General features: G+C 40.3%; 1 protein-coding gene across 2 annotated transcripts in view; it reads left to right on the top strand.

Moving 5' to 3' along the window:
- The window catches only part of LOC111147017 (limbic system-associated membrane protein), a 651,145-nt gene that overhangs the window by 610,987 nt on the left and 15,350 nt on the right, over positions 1-24,808 (top strand). Inside the window, exons 5-7 of one of the 2 annotated variants that reach the window (XM_022502866.1) lie at positions 2,987-3,107; positions 3,601-3,749; positions 10,690-10,725. In XM_022502866.1, the coding sequence (XP_022358574.1) occupies positions 2,987-3,107; positions 3,601-3,749; positions 10,690-10,725 (306 nt within the window). The remainder of the gene's footprint in view (positions 1-2,986; positions 3,108-3,600; positions 3,750-10,689; positions 10,726-24,808) is intronic. The other variant, XM_022502874.1, reaches the window with a different exon arrangement.

Genomic DNA, 24,808 nt, shown 5'->3' on the forward strand with positions numbered 1-24,808 from the left:
TTTGGCCAGCATGCTACAAATTGTGGAATCATTGGCAGCTTCAGAGCCTACTACAGTGAAAAGGTAAGGATGGGAAGCTAGTATTTGTTCATGGTCATCTATTTCTCTGCTTACAGATCTTTTCGAAGTGGATGGCATCATTAAATCCCCAACCCAGAAACTTAGGTGTTACTTTTGACATTGCTCCTTCTTTCCTTCATCCTTCATATCTATTGTTGTCAATTCTGAGGCTTCATATCTTTCAATTTCAATTCTGTCCTTTCCCTTCCATCCCCTTTATCACAAACCTAGTGCAGGCTATCTTGGGTTCCTTCAGTACTCTCCAAGTGGACCTCCCTGCCTCTGGTTCCAGCATCCTCATTTGAGGAAGGTGAGGCAAAGTGACTCTGGGCAAAGCACGATCTTCTGTAATGAGGAAGGACAGTGAGGTATAGAGCCTGGATTTGAGCTCATGTCTATCAAACATTAAATACAAGCTCTTAACCTCTGTTCAGTGCCCCATCTCTATACAAATACCTCCCCCACCGAGAGGAGATGCAACATGGTGGGTTAAGAGGGTAGGAGAAGAGTAAATGAAACAAGATGGGATTGGGAGGGAGACAAACCATAAGTGACTCTTAATCTCACAAAACAAACTGAGGGTTGATGGGGGGAGGGGGGTGGGGGGGGGGGGGGTTATGGACATTGGGGAGGGTATGTGCTATGGTGAGTGCTGTGAAGTGTGTAAACCTGGCGATTCACAGACCTGTACCCCTGGGGATAAAAATATATGTTTATAAAAAATAAAATTAAAAAAAAAAAACCTCCCCCACCAGCACCACTACCACCAATTATTCCATGATCTTTTGAACTAATGTGTTCTAATGATCCGTACAGCAAATCACCAAATGAAAGAATTTTAAGTGGAACCTTGGAGATCATTTAAAGCTAACTCCTTTCAAAAGAAGAGAAAGAAAAAGTTCAAACTGGTGTAGACACTTGGGCAGGCCATAGTTCTGTTTAAGAGAAGAGGCAAAATCTGACCTCGGGTTTCCTGTTTCTGACTGTTAATCCTGACTCCTAACTCATGGAACAGATAAATAAGCTGTAATTTTAAAAGTTAATAATTTAAGGGTTAAATGAGTTATGGGTATGAACATACACTTGGGTCATAATGATACCAAATGCCCATTTGTGAAGGATGGGCAGTTTGGACTAGAATTGTTTTTTGGATTTTTTTTGTTGTTGTTTTTGTTTTTAAAGCTGGAAGGGTTAGTAGAGGTCATTAAAGTGTGGTTCCCTCACTTTATAGGTAATAAAACCAAGGCTCAGTAAGATAAACTGTGTGATGGGAGGTCCACGCAACCAAACTGAAATTAAATTCCAGGACTCCTAGCTTCCAATCCAGGGTTCTTTCCCCTCATCTGGCTACTTGTTTGTGTCTTTACAAAAATGAGTAGATGGGTCTAAAATAAAACAGCCATTTCCACCACCCACTTTGGCACATCTGTCTACATATGGCTAGTGATGCTTATCCAAATGTGCTTTAACTCCTCCTCTCTCTGGCAGTAATTTCAAGACGTCCAAGCTGATATGAAAATGAAATGGAAGAGAAAACTGCAGACTAACCTCATGGTTTTGTGCGTCCTTTTAAACTAAGATCAGAGGGTGCCTGGGTGGCTCAGTGTGTTAAGCCTCTGCCTTCGGCTCAGGTCATGATCCCAGGGGCCTGGGATCGAGTCCCGCATTGGGCTCTCTCCTCAGCAGGGAGCCTGCTTCTCCTCATCTCTCTCTGTCTGCCTCTCTGCTTACTTATGATCTCTGTCTGTCAAATAAATAAATAAAATCTTTAAAAAAAAATAAAGATCAGAGTCTTCTATAGGCAGGGAACTTGGAAAACAGTTTTGTATATGAAAACAAAAATCAAAACTGAGTGAGCCAGGCCAGGTGCTGAAGAGCAGAGATTTAAATGAATTTTGTGTACTAGAGTTTATTTTGCTAATTTCCCTAAATAAGCTTTCTCCTCTACAAAATCTAAATAGACTGTTTGGGTCTATTTTTGACTTGTGCAAAGAGCCAACTTGCCATTTCCTGCCAAATGACCTTTGGACGGAAAAGTCCTTTTCTCCTTGAAGGTCCATAACCTGTACAAATACAGCATCATCAAGGCAAGAGCTTGTGTCTACCACCCCAGCTCAGCTGTCCGGACCTGTAAACACTTGTTCCATCCTCTGTAGGATTGTTTGAAAGAATCATGGCAAATTAGAATATAAGATGTGTTTCTGAGCTCATTTCAAGGCTGCTACAGCTTTGCAGACCCAACTCTAAGCAGAACATATCAAGTGTACAACTGCCAGCAAGCACAGAAAACTGACACACCAGGCAGGCTTCTCTGCGCCAGGGTACGCTTCAATTGCACACTCACACACAAAAGCACAATTTACTTGGGTCTTAGCAATAAGGAAACACTTAGAAAAAAAAGGTCAGCATCTAACACTAGTTTGTTTGAACTTATGTTGGGAGAACTTTAATCCTCTATCACTTTCACCAGACTTCTTACTACCATCTCAAACTATAACAATAATGGTGATAATAATAATGATGAGAAAGAAAAATTGTTCAAATTAGACATTTAAAATCCCAAGTCCTTTGGTATCACCTCTGAATTTATGAAAAGAAAAAACCATCTAAATATTATAATCTATGCTTGAAACAATTGATAGTCTATTGGAGTAGGGAAAGAAATCCTAAATTCCATCACCATAAAACCCTATTAAGTATCCCATTTAAGTAAAGCAAGTCTATGGTTTCATTAATCATCCCTTATTTTTATTTTTCTAGTGATCAGTGCCATTCAGCTAATCACAAAATTCATGTAAATGAGGCTTGAAGACTATTCCTTTCGTGCAGTTCTCAGATCAGATCATCTTTTCTGAGTCCGTCTCGCAGGGAAATTCGGCAGCCCCCTCTGACTCTAGTGTCAACAGTGTGCCTGTCTTTTCTACAGATCCTCCCACTATCACAGAGTCCAAGAGCAATGAAGCCACCACAGGGAGGAAAGCTTCACTCAAATGTGAGGCCTCGGCAGTGCCTGCTCCTGACTTTGAGTGGTACCGGGATGACACCAGGTATGTGCCAAATGGGCAGGGCACCCATCGCTCCACCAGGTGGTCTTGGGGACCGAACCAAGTTCCGCTGTCATGATGTGGGTTAACACTATTAAACTCTTCTTTTTCTCATCTCTGTATCAAGTGCTTTGGGGCCTGTAGTTCTTAACCCAAAGCCCCAAGGCATTCAGGTTACATGCAAAGAGGGATGTAGGTGCTTAGTGAGTCGTTTCCTAGAAAGTTTTCCTAACTTTCCTAGAAAGACCTGCATGTCTTTCTTACCTGTAGCAGAAACCAAAGCCCGATGAAACTCATCCATTCCCGAGTTTTCTCTGTCAGTGGACATTGATTCTGATGATATGAGGTTGCACTATTAAAACAAAGAATTGAGCAGGAAACCACAAGCTCTAACTACTACATTTCTTTCTACGTCCTCCAGTATCATGATAAAAAAGGGGTTACTGCACCAAGTCTTCATCAGTGTTTCTTTTTACTCTTCTGTTTTTGAACTCAGGATAAACAGCGCTAATGGCCTTGAGATTAAGAGCACGGAGGGCCAGTCCTCCCTGACGGTGACCAACGTCACTGAGGAGCACTATGGCAACTATACCTGCGTGGCTGCCAACAATCTGGGGGTCACCAATGCCAGCCTAGTCCTTTTCAGTAAGTATGCCAAAGTAGGGCCTGACTCAGGAGAACAAGTCAACTAGTTCTCCAGTGGAAAACTCGAATATCATTGACTTACCTTATCATCTACGTTACCTATTAAAGGTAAACTTGCACAAAAACAAGAATGTAGTCATTGAAACAAAAACACGGGCCCTTGATCCCTATGCACAAGGCAGGATTTACAAATGAGATAATTTCTCTCTCCATCTCCTGGCTTACTTTTGATAACTACTTTGTGGTTTTTTGTTGTCGCTGTTGTTTTTCCACTTTTAAAAAAATTCTGTGTTTTGTTTTATTTTCCCCCTGGTTGATTAACTGTAAGAATATTCAAAGAACAGAAATCTCCTTAAGGAACAGAGGTGATGTAAGATCTTGGAACATGGATGGCAGTTTAAAAATGGCCCTAGTAAGAGTGATTGAGGAAGAAAAATTCCATGAGTCTGGGTAAGGTGCCGGGAGAAGGGAGAGGCTAGGAAAAGAAAGTGTATTTCTAACAACACAGGAGAAATGATGGAGTGAATGATTAAAACATGATATAAAATCTAAAGGAAGAAAAATGGCTGTAGAAAGGTTTCTATACGACAGCAGGAAACATTACTTACCTGACATATTTTTGGAAGAGATAAAATGGTAGGAAAGAGGAGCATTTCCAAAGACCAGAGAAGATCCTAAGGCCAACTGAAGAGGACTCAGTTGTTTTAACTTCCTGGTATTCGTAGGAGAGCCCACGTCAGAGCCTGACTCTGTAGTAGCTGTTCTGTAAGCTATCTGACCCCCTCCCTTGCTGGCCCTGAAGCTATGAGCATAGACACAAATGCCCCCTGAGAAACAGAAGGATGATGGGTGAGATTAGGAGAAGATGACACATTTGGAATAGGAAAGCAAGCAATGGAACTACAGTTCCATTAGTAATCTCTTATTTTTACGTAGTTCTCTAGTGATCAGTCCCATCCAGCTGATCACAAAACTCGCAGTAAGAAAACGGAATTTGGAATAGGAAAATGTTTATCAGAGAAAGTAAAACAAACAAAAGAGTTAGCACATGCTGGGCCAGAAAGTTTATTTGACTAAAAGAGATAGTCCAAAAGCTTTACTATTATTATTTTGGATACTCTAGTTTCTTTTCAGATCGCATAAATCTTTCACATTTTACTATTATTATTTTGGAATAACAAACCACAAGGAATTTTTTTTTTCCTGCACATGTTCAGTTGGAAAAGCTAGAAATACTACGACCAGGAGAGACGTTTCCATCTTGCTTTATCTGATTTAGATGAGCCTACAAGAAAAAATATATATACATACATTTTTAGGAGAAAAATCAATTTAAGTGAAAGTTCTCTTGAGATGAAGTATTATAGCCATTTTATAACTGTTCAAGATCCAACTCTGCTTATAAAAAACAACCACCACAAACTATTCTAAATCTGGGCTTCAGTTTCTCACCCAAAATTCCCATTGACTTCAACCTATCACTGTTTGATGGCATACAGTCATACAAACACTTGAAGTTTAAAATCATATGAATTTTAATACAAAGTTTAAAATTCATATCCCTGTTTACTTGTCTCCAAAGACCAAACATCAGTAGTGTTCTTTACTTCGGCTAGAGACACTAATACCTCAAGACAATTGAGAAGGTATTTATTAAGAAATGTAGTTACTTGTTTCATTCTTGACATCAGGGATTCCATAAACAGGGGGGAAACAGCCTCCACTCTACATCCAAGATTCTGACGTATCTAATGTAACCTGCTTAAGTAGAACGACATACACTTAATAAGAGGTTCTGTAGGGACAATAAGAGGTTTCATAGAGAAAGTGGAACCGTTGGGTTAGAGAAAGTGAACAACTATAATTTGCATTAAAGTATTTTTCCTTGTATCCCACCCAGAAGAAGCGTGCTAATATATTTCAAATAGTAAAATGACACCTATAGACAGAGAGAGGAAGGTGGAGGATGGAAGGGTGGGCTAGGTCAGAGATAATGGAGATACCTACGTCTAGTGTGCTGATGGTGATGAAGGGTAATCTCCAGCCCTCTAATACCATTGCCCTAGTCATAAAAGTCCATTTAAAGGACCCACCTGTAAAATTAAGAAATGCCAAGAATCTTACAGAATCTCTGTTTGTAAGCTGAGAATCACAGACTTGGGCAAGTGTATCATAATCACATTGTGACTTCACAGAGCTCACCTGAAATTATACAATAGAGAAGTGCACAGCACCATAATTAAAGGGGCACTGTTTCCCCATGGGCCCACACTGCCCTCTGCAGAGCAGCCTTCTTAGGCATCAACTCTGCATTGGGCAGCACATGCATCAGCATTGGGTTTGTAACTGGTTTCCCACCATATGGGAAAGTTTCAGAGGCATCATGATGAAAATGAATGGAACTACTGCCCTCTTTCTTAGACCCAAGACCCAAATATGGACAATGTTAAGGGGGAAGCTGCACTTCTTAACCAACCGAAAGGGCACTTCCACCATGCCTACCCCACTGTGACCACAAGGAGGCCCCTTGTGACAGCCATCATAGCTGAATCCTTGGGAATACAGGTCTATGGAACCCTAGTCACGCAGGCAAGAGAGAAAGAGAGAGGAAGAGGGTGGGAGGAGGTGGAAAAGGAGGGAAGGAGGGGGGGAAGGAAGTACCTAAGTGAACAGATTGCCCATTACTTGGACTCAAAGTAGGTGGGTTGAATGGGAAGAAGGAAGACACTGCTGGTGGTGGTACTTTTCCACAGAACAGAGTCAGAAGGGGAGAGATACTTGGGAGGGGCGGCTACCACAGCCCCGACAGAGAGCATTGTATGGGTAGAGGGGAGCTGTGCTGACCCAGCTGGTCCAGAGCAGATGAGGCAGCTGGTGAGCTGCTACCAGCCAGAAGGAGGAAGCCAGGAAAACTGGAGAGCCAGAGACCCGAAAGAGTTCGCGATTATCCATCTTCACAGGGGTGTCAGCACATTTCCAGTGTCCACCTCAGTGACACGTGCTGACTTTTTACGCAGGGTCAGTTTGCGGTCACGGATTCTTCTTGTCCTCCACTGTCTATTCAAATATTGCTCTCCAGAGGAGTCAAAGTAATTAAATGAAAGTGCAAGAATACATTGTATTCACAGTAATTTTTTCCTAAGCCAATGGAAGTACTCTTCTTTCCTTTGTTTCCTTCTCCACACATTCCAGCATTGTTTTATCGAGAACTGTACTACCTCAGGCTGTATCATATCCAACTTTATATATTTTTCTCCATCCTGGGAAAAGCATTACATTGTGTAATTTTTCTGAACACATTAGTCCAACAGTACAGTGTGTACCAGCAAAGATTCAGCTCCTTAGTCCTCCTCAGCTGTCAGGATATGCACCACATGGAGGAAGTTTTCTGTTGATGCCAAGAGAAGGTCCATCCCCAGCACATGGAACATTGCAGATTCTGTTTCCACACTGATGACTACAATGCACCCACAAAGGAAACCTATCTTGTTTCCATGCTTATGTTGAGTTACTTTTAACACAATGGATAGGGAGGAAGGATAGGGTGATGATTTTAATGTGGTCACTCCTGATCAAGTCAGTTCTTACAAGGTGCTCTGCACCTGTGCTAAACACTTAACATACATGATCTCATTTCATTGTCGGTCCTAGTAGGGACTCCTACTTCTCCACTACACAAAAGAGGTTAAGGAACTAGAGGAACTAAGTAAAGCTGCTGGGATTTAAACAAGTAATCTGTTTCCAAAATCCAGGCTCCAGATCAATATGTTACCTAAGTTTGTGTATGTGGAGAAAATGTTAGGAAATGTATCTTTTGTAGTTTGGAAGTGAGGAGATAGATAATTTCTTTCTCCTTTTTTCACTTATCGAGGTCTTTCCAGGACTAAATATTGTCACATCCCTTCCCACCTCAGACTCCATGTTGGCCACCTCCCATTTCATTTCCATTAACCCCCACCAACACGGGTCCCCTAGATTAGTTAGACTGTTGATTTATCTTTGGCACACTGAGATTCCTAACTAATATTCCAGCCTAGTGATCAGTGCTTGACCTCAGGACGGGAATATTCCCACATGTTAACGGACACTCCTACTAATCAATTACCCTCTGCTTTAGAGAAATGTGTGATTGGGAAGGCATTTTGAAGCTATTAAGTACAAAAAAATAAAAACGCAGAGAAATCTACACTGAGCCATACCACATCAGTGTGTAGGAGGTTTTCAAATTTTCTTTTGAATTTTAGAAGATCATTAACTTGTAAGCCTATACTTGATTAAATTTCAAGTATTACCTAAGCAACCCAGCACTGGAGAGAGCCCTTAAAATGAGGGCTTCCCCTACTTGTTTAGAAACCATTTTAAGTTATCACCTCAGGGGTTCAGGGTTTAAATATATACCACTTGATGATGCTAGTTAAGACTTGGCAAAGCCTCTTAACCAGCTATGTCTGGATGCCACATACACATAATAAAACAATGTGAGCCGCTACTGGAACACTACCCCATGCGGTTTGAAAGACTGGCTGCAAACTTTTTACAAGGGCTCTCTGTGGCTACAATAAGAAATAGATGGGCATTTGGGATGTAATTTAGCTTCAGGAATAGGTGTGGAATGTGCTGACTTCCAAAAAGTTTACAGAACATCCGCAATACCCATTGAAAAAGAAAAGAAAATCATATCTCAGTTAATAAATTACCTCCATATATACACCTTATCATCAACTCCAGCCTTTGTCATTCAAGTGCTTTTAATTCAGAGGTTCTTCTTAAGTGTTAAAGCCCCATTTATCTCATGGTGTCCCAGCAGAATCAACCAATCACACGTGCGCGCGCGCGCGCGCGCGCGCGCACACACACACACACACTTAACAGATAAGAAACCAATGATCAGAGTTAAGGGTCTTACTAAGAGCCACAGCATGTTTCTGGGGTCAACTTTAGGGCTCTGTTCCTAAGAACCTTCTAATCACCTGCTAAGCTCGGCTGACTTCCCCAAATGTTAGTAGCCGAAAGACAAAGCACATAGCAGCTAAGTTCCTATCCTCCCCTACTTCTGAATTTTGAACGTTGAAGAATTTCTTTTTCATTTTAAGTGATATCACTTCCCATTACACTCTTCCAAGAGCCCACAAACCCTGGGCATGAATTATAAAATGCAGCAGAGTGATGACAGAAGAATAAGGACAAAAAGCTGGGGTGGGGAAGCATCTAAAGGAGTAAGTAAGCTGGAGTTAGAGAATGAGAGTAACCGGTGGGGCGTGGTAGGGCTGAGATGAGGAGAATTAGGGTGGAGCTAAGATGATGGTAACAAGCTGAGAAACAATTGAGAGGGTGATGAGAGGAGGGTGGGTGAGATGATTTCAGTGATATAAATGGTCTTGTGGAAATGAGGGCAGAGTGCATTTACCCAGCTGTGAACAGTGATGAGAAAATATTAAGCTGAGTCATTTAAACGATCTGAATAATAATAGTAATAATAAAAATAAAATACAGTAGATAGAGTATTGTATGGGACAGTAGTCTCCAGCTGCTCCATAAATACTGAAAGTAGTTTAGCTATTTATTTTCAAAGCTGGAAACTTAATACCAAGTAACCGGTGGAGGCTTAAACCATTTTTCTATTTGACACTTGTGTAACTAAGACACAATTGTTCACTGCGCTATTATTGACCTGTTCCATCTTAATGCACTTAGGAAACTTTGGCGTTTAAGCTACAACTTTCAGCCAAGCTAGAGAAAAGCTCCTTCCGCAAGGAGACCAGGTTTTCTTGGCATCCTGATGTACTGAGTGTCCAAATTCCAGGCAAAATCTACTCTTCCTAAACTGACGGTACGAGATGGCAGGCAGATCAAATTTGAATATTATCTTGATTTTTGTTGATTTCAATTTATCATTAGTCCTTATTTAACCAAACAGCTAAGAGGGATATAAAGTGCAGGCTAATTATATTGCACTATAGGGTTTCTGGGCAGTGAGGAATGCATGCGACCCCTAATACACCATTCTTGCTCTCTGAAAGAGCCTCAGAGGAGGATTTCGAGTTAAACCTGGGGTTTTGATAAGATAAATAGGGGATATCTTCAAGTCTGAGCTCTGCTTGCACGATCAATTTATGATCAGTAGCATGGGGATGGGACTGTGAGTGATACGTAAGCTCAAGCTCAAGTGTTCAAAAGAATGCTTTCTCTTAAATAAATAAATAAATAAATTTTAAAAAAAGAATGCTTTTTCTTACTCAACAGGGTGTATCATCAAGTAAATTTGGTTGGTTGATCAAATCTCAGGTGAGATTGTATTATCACAAGAGGGTGGCATTAAAGAAGAGACAAAATAAAATTATATCATGTCAATTTACTTATTTCCCTGGCATTACCCTTGCACTGGTGTTAGAACGGAAGAAAAACCTGAGGGAAAAGTTGAATTAGTATTTCCCAAAATAAATTTTCTACATATGTGGCTAAAGCTGATATGAGCTATAGGGCTCAGGGAGAGGAAAAGCATCCTTAGCTATCATGGGTCCATCTGTCATGAGTTAAAGAGACCAGAACCAGGACGAAGTTGCATGACTGAATGTGATCACTACTAATTTATATACCTTCAACCCAGCCCTCCAAAAAACTTGTAATTTCGGTAGTGAGTTTTTTCACTGTAGGGTAGGATCCTGTGTGTAGGATTACCACAATAAGATGTTGTTTCCTACTCTAGCTAATTGTTTTTTAAAGGCTTTAGATTTAAAATTTTACTAATAGCTCTCCGATACTTTGGTGTTGGCAGGAAGAACAGACAAATGCTTCACGGGAGATATAATCCTATAAGCTTGGAAATTCTTCTGTTTTGTAATTATCTGAGTAGCTGAACATGAGTAAGATATATATAGAAAGAGATATAGATATAGATCTATATAAACTCTCCATGATGCTTACTATTTTTCCCCTATAGAGCGTGTTTCACCCACAATCCCCCATCCCATTCAAGGTCAGTATGATTTTTATGACTGTAATTCTGTTGCTGGGTCATTCTCCATCATCTATAATGTGCACAACACAAACCGGGGGACACAGATTCACAAAATTCACATACAATAGAAATCTTTTTTTTTTTCTTTAAACCTTCAAAAGAGAGTCCATCCATTGTCCCCACACCAGCTGATAGGCCTGTAACAGACCTGTCATCTGACTTAAGTTGGTCAGTTGCTGGTGAGATGAAGCCAAACTCAGAAAGCAATTTTCTCTTCAATTAGTATGTATGACAGGTGACTGTGGACTCACATATTTGGAACACAGCCAGTTACGTTCTGCAGCTCATAAAAATACGAATCCTCCAACTGGCCACCCTCACATTTGGAGGCTTATACAGTCTGAATCTGAAGTCCTTGGAATTGTATAAATGAATTTATCTAGTGCTGTCGAAGTTTGAACTCAGCCATGTTAAAAGGGCATTCATTTTTCTGAAAATCTTGGCTAATCTGAGGGCCTTTCCTTTTAACCATGACTATTTTAGAAAACACAAATGAAAAAATAAGATAGTCATTCTGTATTCCTTTTCATAAAACTTTCCACACACTCAAATTAAATTTTGCCTCCTACATCACATTTAGATGCAAGTTACAGCCCCAGCCTTCTAGCTTAAGACTATTTAAAGGCAAATTGGCAAATAAAATTAAAACAATACAAAAAACTCTGAAATGAAACCAACCTACCATTGAAATTAAATTCCAGAAAAGTGATTTGCAAATAACACTCAAAGACCTGAGAAAAAATGGAGAGTAGGCCATGCGGGGCCGAGTGTGGAAAAAAATAAATCCAATTAAACAAGATTATTGTATACACTATAAAGGAAGTGTGCTGAGAATTAAAGGTAGAAAGCTGCTGTTTTATAAGTTTGAACACGGATCATGTATCATTAACACTCGCCCAAACTAAAAATTAGGCCAGAATTCGGTGAGGATGTTCAGTGTCAATAACGTGATGTTTTGCATATGTATGTATTCACATATGTGCAAACTTATTTTAATTATATTTGCAATGAGGATTGCAAGGTTTCAAGGATCAACTAGACAGCTTAATAAAAAAGTTATTCTTAAATTTTAAGAAGGGTCCAAACTATTTTTAGAAGAACTCTGTTGAATAAAATTGTTCCCTAAAACATTAATGAAATCTGTTTCTTATCCCAGATACTAAAAATAAGACTTAAAATGTGCCTGTTTTTTAGACTTGACATGAAACTTCATGTTCGTGGAAAATATTCTATTTTGAATTCCTGATATGCCACAATTATTTTAAGACATTTATCTTCTAGTTTTGCTGCAAAGATTGACACCATTTTATCATGTTGCCATCTTGCAGATATCTTGACATGACAAACACACACATACACATTTGTCCTAATGGATAACATTTTCAAAGAGGTCATGCTCCATCCAAGATGAGCTTGGAACATTGTCACTGTGCCTTTGTGAGAGCAGTTCTGCAGCCACAAACTCACATATTTATCTGATCATGCTTTATGATGTCTATAACATGGAACAAAATGAAGTCAGTCACGATTCACAAAGGACAGCTGTTGGATATTAAAAAACAGTCTGGACCTGGAATGGAGCACGTTGGATTTTATTGAACTTGATCTTTTCCCACACACTGAATTGTTGATTGGAGAATGACCCGGGTTTGATTTGACGTTGTAGATAGACTGTAGATAGCTTCTTTAGATCCAATATAGAGACCGTAGTTTATCTCACTACTAATACTTCGGGCTTCTGCTGGTAGAAATTGAAAAGCTGTTCATGGAGACTTGGGATAGCTGATGTGTGAGGCTGACAGAGAAAGATAATGTCCTCTTAAATCCCCTGTTTCTTACAAGGACTTTAACTTTGTAGAAATCAAATCCTTTTTTTTTTTTTTCCTCTTCTGTCCAATCAAGATGGCAATCCATGTGAAATGCAGTTTTCCATGGGAACAAATATTAACATATAGGATCCTTAACTCTTTTTATAGTGCCACTGGAATACCAAAATATCTATGAAAAGCATGCCTACCTCGCTTTTGTTGTATCTATAGGACAAAACACCTTTATTTAATTAAATACTGTATTTTGTCATCATCTACGTAGAAAACGACGTGTCTACCATGAAGTGCCCAAGGTGTCTATAAACAGTTGGTTGATGCAAAGGTCCTTTTCCATCCACCCATCATAAAAAGAGAGAACTTTCCCTCCTCTGTTCCAGTAACAGAAATGCATGTTTAATTTCAGCTGCTTCACTGTTAATATCTTCCATTGGAGGGTCTCCCCACCCCCAACCCCACTCTACATGGCTCATCAAGCTGACTGGGGATAAACATCAGAGTCGCAGCAGGAATGCAGTCCTAAACCCCTTCAAGCTGTGATTAAACAAAAACAAGGCTCAATAAATCAAATGTATTTCTCCTGGGCTTCCTTCATCATATTGCTTGATTTTCTGCAGTGATAATAATAATACTGGAATTCCACCAAAGGATAATTTGTATGGTCTGTGACCAATCAGAAATTTTCAAATGTCCTTTCCTATTCAGCCAAAAACAAGACCAAAAAAAAAAAAAAAAAAATCAGTGTACTTCCCTGCTTCTTAATTTAAAAGATATACATAAATAAATAAAATAGTGTTCCATCCTTGATCTGTTTCTGATAGGTGTTTTTCCCCATTAATTTTAATTTAGGTTTATTTATTCTGAAATGAGTCCTGAATTGCATATATTTGCATAACTACCTCTGACTATATCACTGCAGAAAATCCACTGAATTGTAAAATGAGGAAAGAGTCAGCTCTAAGTGACTGAGGGAACTTTTCTCATTTTGTTAGGCTCAGATCCTTTCCTGAGGCCTCTGAATCCTGGGAAGTGATGCTACTGTTCTTGTCTCCTCCCCAAAAGCTCACTTGTGCATAGCCTTTCATGATGGAAGGGCACCTAGAGAGGCCTTCACATTGAGAAGGACCACAGGTTCAAAATGAGGTGACAAAACCAGCTGCAGAAAGTTAAAATGAAGTAGAAGAAGAGAAAGGACAAAGACAAATTACCATTGTGTTGTTTTTATCACCCTTAGGTGAGGAATCCCCTTGAGTGTGGGATTCTCTGGACTCAATCAGCCCATCCTTTTCCCACCACTGCAACTTAAAAAAAGAAAAAAAAAATTAATAACCCTGGGTTGTGTCTCACGTGCTTGCCTCCCATCTGATTATTTATCCCAAGTGAACAGCCTTTCCATTCACTAACCCCGCGTGGCGAGTGGGTTTGGGAAATGTTGAGATTATCTTCCAGGCTCAGGCTTTGCACTGGGTTTGTTCACAGCTGCTTGCCATTCAGTTCCTGTTTTTCCATTGATAAAACACATTGCACATGGCTGGGTTTGCATGATTAATACAGCTGTCTAAAGCTTTCTCAGAAAACAAAACAAAACCCCCAAAATTAAAGTGTAAAAAAAAAATTAAAATCCAACCCACAAACAAACCAGGCGTGCAGAAATCTGAGGTCCACCTGGCATGTTTCCTCCCAAAGGGAGCCTGGCATCGTTAAGGGCAGGCCTGGCATCAGAACAGCCAGTAGGAGGAGGCCACATACCTGCTCTCACTGGGCGCTCTGACACCAGACTCCACTGGGATGGAAGGAAAGTGGGAGAAAAATCCTAAAGTCAGTGCATGCGGTAAAGATAACTAGACAATCCCTACAACTTCATTTATTTTCCGTAAGATGTTACCCCAGGTATCAATGAGAAAATGCCTCTTTTCAGCTCCTTATTATAACGTCAGTGCCATCTCCTATAATAATAACAATAATAGCTAACACAGAGAGTGGGCATCTCATGTACCAATAAAGTTCTGAGGGGTTTTGCATGTATTAACTCAATTAATCCCCACAATCCTAAGAAACTAATATGCACCTTCTCCCACACTCTTTAATGATCAAAGTACACCCAAACTACTGTCTATACCTTGCGGCATCCAGGCACATATGTAACGCACCTGTAGTGCATTATAAATAACCATTAGGTATGCTTCGTCATTAGATATGTATCTAATGAATTGTAAACACTCATCTAATTTATTTTGAGTATGCTTATAATACACAATACTTTTACCTTAATACCCATAGACTCTTCCAAAGTCTATTTCCAGACATACTCAACACAGAGACGTATGCCCGACTCACACAGAGATTTATATGAAAGCAGTCGTCTTTAAAAAAACATGAGCCGAGGTATCTGGCATCAGCACATCTAATTTCACACACTTATTCAGACTGATTTACATACACACCTCTATTAATCATGGATAATTACTAGCATTGTTCTCTTTAATTCAGTTTTTCCAACTGTGAAATGGGAAAGAAATTATACTTTTCATGCCTACAAGCTCAGAGTGTTTTTTAAACAATATACAAAAGAGAGCTTCAAGTTCCTAGAAGGAAAGCACACTGAATTTAAAATAATCGTGCTCGTATACACATACTTCTTACATTTTTTAAAAGTACTGATATTTAAAGACACACTTACATCCGATTGCCTGGATATTAGCTATTTACATGTTTGGTGTGGCTTCATCATAGTTTGATTTTTTTTTTTTTTAAAGATTTTATTTGTTTATTTGACAGAGAGAGATCACAAGTAGACAGAGAGGCAGGCAGAGAGAGAGAGAGAGAGAGGGAAGCAGGCTCCCTGCTGAGCAGAGAGCCCGATGCGGGACTCGATCCCAGAACCCTGAGATCATGACCTGAGCCGAAGGCAGCGGCTTAACCACTGAGCCACCCAGGCGCCCCCATAGTTTGATTTTTGACTGATTCTAGGAATGTCTGAAATGCCCGCTGCTGATGGGTTTAAATACAGAAGTGTCTCACGGCCAGATAAAAAACATTGTTTATTGTTTTTCACCAACATCATAATATTACACTTAGAAAAGCTTCACACTGCACCCTTCCCTATTGTGTGGCATGCGTGTGCACACACACACACACACACACACACGCGTGCATACACAGGCACACACGCTGATACTTTCAGGGAGACCTTATCACGCATATTACCACCTGTCAGATCAATCCAGCATCCTCACTCTACAGAAAGTGCCCTTTTTCCTGGTGCAAGGTATAAAGCGCATCCCAGGGAAGGTTTTAGTTTAGTTTTCCCACTAGCTGGTGGAGGAAAAAGGGAGCCTTGCTTGTTTACTGATAGTTCTTGGAAAGTAGTGTTAACGCAAATTTACAGCAAAATCACGGGCCCAGACTAACACACATGAAGATCGTTAAGAGCTGACGTTGGTACCTGAGGAACCTCTCTGATTCCCTTCCCGGGAGCAACAGGCTGACTTCCTCCTGATTTTCTTCAGTGCCTGGGAACCAAGTGGGATAGTTGTGCCAATACTTCACCTAGAATCAATACGTCACCTGCCAACATGGTGATTCAGATCCAACTGTTGAAACCACTTCTGTGCCTTGCTCATCTCGGCTCTGCATTCTTCCTTCAGCTATGTTCCCTGAACAACTCTGGGCCTTTCCCTGTTCAAATCTGCCAGCAAGACTAAACCTGAAATGTATTCACACTATGATTTAAATGTCCAGCAGCAGCTGGGAAGTGTTACCTCTCAGAATTTACATTTAGCTTCAAGCTAAATGGCTAAAAATCCTACAGCATCCGTGTAAACGTAGGAGAATTTTTTGTACAGGGACTCTTCTCTAATGCCTTTTCCTATTTTCCCAGTCTGTTTCTGCCTACGCCAGTCAGACTCTCCCGGTGAGCCTCCTGTACTTAGGCTTTGCTGTGCTATGTAGATTTCGAGAGTCAGTGGGGATTTGAAGATGAATATTTTTTTTTAAATCCCAGCTCCCACTAAATTTTAATTTGATGGAAATATTTCTCTTCTATGAGCTTTATGGGGAAAAAAAATCTTTCAAAGTAACAATTACATTTGGGGATTAAGTTTAAGTAATTGACAGTCTTGTCTTTTTAATTAAAAGGAATAAAGCTGCCTAAGAAGAGCTCAGTGAGATTTGCAGCAGAAAATGTTGGCATGACGCCCCAAAGGGTGAGAAAACCAGGATCTGGAATGGATGGAAAATGCTGATGCAGGTCTCTCTAGTCTTTCCAGGGCACCCCCAGCTGAGCTGGCCCTGGTGTTTGCATCAGTGTGCCATTTAACGGGTGGGCAACGTGGTGCTGTGAGGAGCTGGATATAGCCAGGAAGGAGGCCCTTTCTTTGGGAGTTTGGCTCTATGTTCAGAGACATTGTATGGAGGAAGAGTCCTTGAAGGAAGTGGCACTATTTAGAGTCAAAGAGAAAAAATGCATACCCTCCAGGAACTCAAACTTCGACAGTCTCAGCTCCTGACGAATGTCCTCATATAACCCCCAAAGTGTAAACTTGAATTTTAGTCTGCCCTTGAGCTCTCTCTATTTTACCTGAAATTCATATTCCTGCTCTCTGTACTTCTTGATTTTCTTTTACTCTGTATTTTTCACCATATTCACCTCACCCGACATATATACTTTTTCTTTGACATCCTTCAAATGAAACCAAAGAAAAAGTTTTGATAGTAATAACATTCACTTCTAAACACTGGTTAGCAGCCATGCAAGCAAAGCCATTATCCCATCTATCTGGAGGACACATCTACTTCTGAAGAGGCAAGATACAAATTAACCTTAGTAACAACTTCCCTTATACAGTCACTCTGTCCTCACAGTGGTCTTTCATCATCACAAGTCATTTGTAGGTATTAAATTAAACAAGCACCTCCGTCGGGGGGAGGCGGGGATCGGCTTAAGTGGTCCCACCTTACATCTCCCCTTGTATACTGCTGTGAAGAAACACACCTGCCAAGGAGGAACACAGCATGACATAATGAGTTTGGAATTCCAATTTAAGGTGTTCATATGTACCCAGATGTATGATGGGAGTAGGCAGACCACTCACTAGGACTCCACTGAGAATTGTCAGCTTATATCCACCACAAGTCAGTAGGGGGAGAGACTTTACAAGTCATTCATCGTGCTTCCTAATTGGACCCTGGGGAGCCAAGCATCACCATAGTTTACTATACTGTTCTGCTTATTACTATGCTGATTGTAGAAGAAAACACTTCCCACATCTCTGTAACACATATGTGTGTTTTAACCCCTAGACATTACCACCAACAAAGTATCTTTACTATAAATCATAGCTGTCAGTCAGTTCTACTCTAACTGTCCCATGCTTGTAACAATGGCTCTAAATTAACCACTCACCTTGCAATTGCAGTTCCAGTATGACGTTCTAAACTGCCTAAGAGACATTGTTTGGGGCAACAGTAGCATCTCGTGGGTTGAAAAAAAAAAAAAAGTAGTAAAAGGAAAGAGTTATGTCTTGGCTGATTGCCCATTCTGTGTACCATCCCATCCTCCTTAGCCCACAAAGCACCAAGCAGTCCCAGCCATGTTCTATGTTGGAAAGTTGCTTGACCATTCTAAAATGTTTTCTCGATAATACATGTAGAGTTTGTATGACTTGGGAGCAGGGAAAGTTCGGAGAACAGAAACATCTATAGAAAGAAAGGGAGAAAGAAAGAAAAAGAAAGGGGGGGATGGAGGAAGGAAGGAAGGGAGGGAGGGAGAAAGGGAAAGGGGGAGGGAGGAAGGAAGGGGAGAGAGAGAGGAAAGAAAGAAAAGAAGGAAGGCAGGAAGAAAGAAAAACAAAAAGGAGAGAAGGAAGGAAGGAAGAAATCACACGGTATCTTTGTATGTTGAATTGCGAGTTAGAGAGGGGTAACGTGGGAGGTTTGTTCTATTTTCCTCCCTGGAGTTCCAGAGCACAGGTAAGTTCGTCATTGAAAGCTGCTCGTTGTTGCAATGCTGAAAAAGAGCGGTCTCAGTCACTGGAGGCCGGTCTTCCCTTAGAGAATCAACCGTGCTAAGTCAGTTCAGTTAATAGTGTGACTTCTTATTCTGTATTTACATGTACTCTCCACTTGCTTTTGCTTTGTAGAGTTTCTTTTAGAGTCCACGTTTTCTTTTTCTCGAGATTTCTAACCATTAGGAACACAAGAAAGAGACTTCATTCTCAGTGGGCAGTGCAGGTTCATTTCTGGCCCAGCTTACCTTACAATGCACAATATGTCAATCACACCATTCATCTACTCCAAAACACAACTACCCTAGTACTTTCTATGTGCCAACTCTGAGCATCATCTTGGGAATACCAAGACTGTATTGTCTCTGTGGAAAACAAGCTAGACACAGTCTCTGCACTCATAGAGCTTACAGACAAGATGGGGTAACAGATGATGTGTTAAGCAGGCACGAAAAAGGTTTGCTAAGTTTAGGGTACCTGTGTAGTATTCAGGGAGCGCAGGACAGAGACAGCTTAGCTAGCCCAGACCAGTCAGGGAAGGACATTTAAAAGGCAGAAAGGAGAAAAGAGAGGAGTAAACATTCCAGTCCATACCAAAGTCTAGAATTCAGAGAGAGTTGAATTAAGTTAATTAAGTCTAATTAACTTTCAAAATCTGAAAAAACACACTCTTTCCCAAATGGTTTCTTACTTATCCTATTTTGCATCTGGCCTGTTTTAAAAAGAAAAGAAATGTGATAAACCAGTGGGGGTTAAAAGTAGGGGAATCTGGGGTGCGTGGGTGGCTCACTCGGTTAAGTGGCTGCCTTTGGCTCAGGTCATGATCCCAGGGTCCTGAGATCGAGGCCTGTGTCGGGCTCCCTACTCAGTGGAAAGCCTGCTTCTCCCTTTCCCTCTGCCTGCCCCTCTGCCTACTTGTGCTCTCTCTCTATCTCTCTGTCAAATAAATTAATAAAATCTTAAAAAAAAAAAAAAAAAGTAAGGGAATTTGCATTCCCACCTCTGTTACCCTCTTAGGACAAGAAAGTATCTGTTGGCTTCATTGTACAGACATGTAGTGATACTGCATACTGGGTGTTAGGTAGCACTATGTTGGATGAATTTTCTGGAAAAAAATGCTGAGAGCCTATTTTCTGGACGAACATCCATCCAAAGAAAACTTTCAGTCGCTCATCAGGGAGGTTGGATGGTAAATTTTAATTTTAGTTGTAGGAATGGTCAGGTTGTAAGGACCCATCAGTATTTTCAAGGAGCTGCTCCAGAAGCTGGTGGCGATGCTGTATTTGAAGTCAGTGACACGGCGGGAGTATGAATCCCTGAGGCTTCCTGGCATGCTGAGTAACAAAGTCACTTGGGAAAGGTCCAAAGCAGAACTGCCTTTACCAAGTTCTGGGCTGTGGGGGTTAGTGCCATAGACACAGGTGCAAGGATAACACAGAACATACCACCATTTTTAATCCCGTATCTTCTAATTTCCAAGAGCCTTAAAAAGCTGTAGGAAATCTCACAAATTCGTTATCTCTGCATTCAAATTCTGGAGGCCAATCATCTTGTTTTATGGTAGCTGAACATTTTTTTTTTTTAAATTTTGGAACATACAAAATGAAAACACACCTTACATGGATTAAAGACAGTCTTGAATCCCTTAGAATTTAAATCTAAAATCTATTCTAAAACAGATCTGCAATTCACAATTCAGGGCTGGGAAATGAAAAGAGAGGAAGAAAAACAGAAAGAAGGAAAATCTCTAGAGACCTACCCAAACCTGTGCTTTTAATCCTTTTTTAGCAAGTCAAATAAATGGAGGCACAAAAGGCTTTAAAATATACATAAAATGTATGTTTTTAAACACGGAAAATATAATCTACTTTGTACCAACAACTGAGTAGATTTGGGGCTGGGAAGTAGTTCTTTATTAAATGAGAAGAGTGGTCTTTAATTCCACAAGGGCAAAAGGCCAGAATTATACCTACAGGTGCAAAGGGCACATTCTAGATACAAGAGCAGAAACACGTCTTTCTCTCAAAAGACGGAAACCGCATGTCTGACCCTAATATCTTACTGACTGGGACGCCTGTGTGGCTCCATGGGCATTTGCCTTCAGCTCAGGTCATGATCCCAGTGTCCTGGGACAGAGCAGGGCTTCCTGCTCGGCGGGGAGCCTGCTACTCTCCCTGGCACTCCCAGTGCTTGTACTCTCTTTGTGTCAAATAAATAAATAAATCCTTAAAAAAACAAACAAACAAACAAACAAAAAACCTTACTGACTGACAGCTGATTCAAATAAATTTACTTCTGGAGTTTTTCTAATCTTTTTTTTTTTTCTTTTTTTTCCTAATCTTGTATGTATTTTAAGGTGGAGTGGCCCAGGGAAACCCCTTTATTAAACTTAGGCCCTTGGGCATTCTCTAACATTTTAATTCATTAATTATTAAAAATTAAATTTCTCAGGCTAAATAAGAAACCCGTAGGATTTGAGAAAGCTGACTTGCTGTAAGAGACTTACTGGAGCCCTCTCTTTATGGTAGGAGTACTCGGCCAATCTACACTTTCTGAAACAACTCACATCACCACTGAGCAGAGCCCACAGCCGTTAAAGACACATCACACACCCCCGCTTACTCGACAGTGCAATTATATCAAGCCTGAAGTCAGAAGGACCTCATAAGCCCATATAATACATTTTTTATTGCGTTGTCATTTCCTGTTGTTAAGACTATGTTCCTTGGCCTTACCTATCTTAGCTTCTGTTTGGTTTTGCTCTATGACACCAGCCAACTGAAAAAGTGAGGGAAAAAAAGTTTCAGTCTCCTTGTAAGGATGTCAGCCCAAAGCCAAATATTATTTTCTTTTCCCCAGAGTTAGAGTGTTTTTAAAATGCATTGTTTTCTTTTTTTAAATACTTTTCTATTCTGATAACAAATATTACGCATTCTCATTATGGAAGAATTTGAAATATGTGAAACTATAGAGAAGAAAATAAAGATCATATATAATCTCTCTCCTCAGAGATAACATAAACAAATGTTTCATCTGGAGGTTTGAGCTTAAAATACTCGAGTTAAAACACCTAAGCCTTTATTTTTTTCGGCCCTTTCTGAGGATGGGTGTGTTTCTGTGACTTGCCCAAGCTTACAGCCCAGGCAGGCCCAGGAGCAGCCCTCCGGCCCCAGATCAGGGCTGTCTCCACAGTGACAGACACATTCGCAGCTCTCCCCAATCCCAGTCAAACCAGACTCATCCTATCAGAGGTTTCCCTTGTGTCCCACAGGATTTCCAGTGAGAGGTCCCCCTTTCAGATGTGGGAGTGCCTACATCCTCTCTCTAAATTAGTGTGTTACTATTTCCCCCTTCATAAGTCGGTCTCTTTTTAATGAAATGAGCATTAAAAACATTTTTTTCCTGATGCTTTTTACTGTAGAAGACTTGGTTTCTAGGGGATTGGTCCATAAATTCATGAGAATAAACGGTGAGTCTCAAATCTTTTTTTAAAGACTTTATTTATTTATTTGAGAGAGAGAGAGAGCACAAGCAGGAGAAGGGGCAGAGGGCGAAGCAGACTTCCCTCTGAGCAGGGAGCCCAATGTGGAACTTGATCCCTGGACGAGTCATTCCTGGGATCAGGAGCTGAAGCGAAAGCAGACGCATAACCGACGGAGCCACCCAAGTGTCCCTGTGAGTTTCAAATATTTTATTCACATTACACAATAAGAAATTATGTCAGCATTAATTTTGGTGTGAGCTTATTCTCTCATTCAACAAGAAGTTATCACCACATTCCCATAGTGACAAATATTTGACTAAATCATTCATGGCTCCAGCTCATTCCTAAAAAGCATCAAACATGTCAAGTTCATTTTAGGTCAACTGTTAAGGGGGAAAAAAGCCCCTAGAAGTATTTGGAAGTGTAAGATTCCTTTCATGACTGAAGTTAGCTAAAGGAAGCCAACATCTTTTCTCAAATATTGATGACACACTAAGACTTCTTGGTTTCCCTCAGCCAGTTTGAAATAATTCTCTGAGTAGTTAGGATAATAGTCCACCTATGAACTAACTAAGAAAATAAAAATCAGGGCACCTGACTGGCTCTGTCCACAAAGTATGTGACTCTTGATCTCAGGGTCCTGAGTTCAAGACCCATGCAGGGCGTAGAGCTTACTTTTAAAAAACAAACAAATGAACAGCAACAATAGAAAAAATAAAAACTAAAACTAAAACTAAATAAAGCAGGAATAGCCTTAAGGTTAAGGTTTAGACCTATTTCTCTATTTTGGCTTTTCCCCTGTGAACTACACCCAGAATGGTTACTGATTCTCAGAGAACATTTTTCCAGAGGTATTAGGCATTAGGGTTCATACAACATGAATATAGTAAGTGGAGAAAATAAAAAACTCTAACAACCTAAACAGAAATCACAGGCATATCTTTTTCTATGTCAAAAAAGCAATAATAATAATACTTGCAAGTAGAAGTTGCTGTTGCCTAAAGCCTCTGAGTGGAGAAACCTGCAAGAAAGAAATTAATAACTTTCTAAGTTTGAAAACAGCTTTGAAAATTGAATTAATTAACCTGCTTTTAAACCATTATAATAATAAGGGTTTTGTTTTCCAAAACTGTGACAAAAATAAATAAATAAAAGTCAGAGCACGTAAAACATAAATTCCCATCAAAGAACCTTATAAATGTTATGTTTCAGGTCTTCATCATCAGTGAAGGAGGAAGAGGCAACACGTCGAATCTTCCTCATTTCCTTTATTAAGTTTCTTAAGGATTTTTACCCCGTACCTCTCTCACTTGTTCCAGGCAACTGGAGGGTAAAAACTCCCGTTGAATTTGGACCTTCCCTCTCTTCTGAACATACAGTCCTACTAGATCTCCCAGAAGCGGGGGAGTGGGGGAGAAACAGTGCAATTAATCATCTTAAGTCCTCAAACTAACATGTTATTTTCAAAACCTAAGGCACATCCGATGACCAGACTTATACGAAGAGTTGTGCCATATGCAATGGAAGACAGAGTATTCCCTTGTTCAGATGGCAGTGGCAGATTAGAACGTGGGTCATTCATGTTCACGTAAACATGGAACAAGAACAACCACACAAATGATATAGACCCCAAAGTTCTGTACATCCTCCCCAGGGCTGGGAGTAAATACTTAGAAGCAGGGACTTTGAGGTAAGTGGTGAAAAGTCAAGAGTCAGAGTACTGAAAATCAATGCTTCTTTTTATGGATTTGTTGGACCCTCATCTCCTCTACCACATAGAACTCAAACAAGGCAAAATGACAAAATTGTTCAGAAATATAGACTTGAACATTCCCTAGGACAATAAAAGATTTTCCAAACTGTAAACTCTATAGAGTTTCCAGGGACACATCTCTCTCACTTTCATATCACTCACTTCAGTTTTTGAGCAGAGAGAGAGAGAGAGAGAGAGAGAATGAATCACACCACATCATGGAAGATGAGAGGTAAGAAGTCCTCTGGTCTTTGAACAATAAAACAAGCTTGGGTTTCTATTTCTAAGGTTTCAGTTTTCATTAGTTGAGAGGATATTCTCTTTTTTATTTCATTTTTTTAAAATTTTTTCTTTTTTTTTAGAGAGGGAGAGAGGGGGTAAAAGGCAGAGGGAGAGGGAGAGACTCTTAAGCATGTCCTATACCCAGTGCAGAACCCAATTTAGGACTCAATCTCACAACCCTGAGATCATGACCTGAGCTGAAATCAAGAGTCAATCACTTAACCAACTGAGACACCCAGGCAACCCCTCTCCAGAGCATATACTTAAGTAAAGCTCAACCACCCAGAAAATTTTCTACCTGACCAAACTTGGGGACTGATGAAAGGACTTCTTCAACCCATTTGGCTCTCCAAATGCCTGATTTCCCAGCAAAAATTTTGCCTTTCCACTAGGGCATGAGCTTCCAAAAGAAGAACAGAATCTTCCTCTACCTAGAATCCTAGCTAGGATAGATGTTGAAGTACCAAATGATTCCATCAGTCTTTTCGTTCATTCCTTCATCCACTCATCTGTGCATGGGCATTCATTTCGCAAATTTGTGGGACACCTACTCTGTGCTAGAGAAATAGTGAGCTGAGACTACACTAGTGAAGAAGGAAGACATGCTCTGTGCCAACTGAGAGGCTGAATCAGTTCTCTCCAATGCTGCAGGTTTGTCTGACATGGCTGGATATAAAGAATCTGAAAGTTA

Source organism: Enhydra lutris, unplaced genomic scaffold, assembly GCF_002288905.1.
Source record: "Enhydra lutris kenyoni isolate GAN:26980312 unplaced genomic scaffold, ASM228890v2 scaffoldscaffold2, whole genome shotgun sequence".
Classification (NCBI taxonomy): Eukaryota; Metazoa; Chordata; class Mammalia; order Carnivora; family Mustelidae; genus Enhydra; species Enhydra lutris.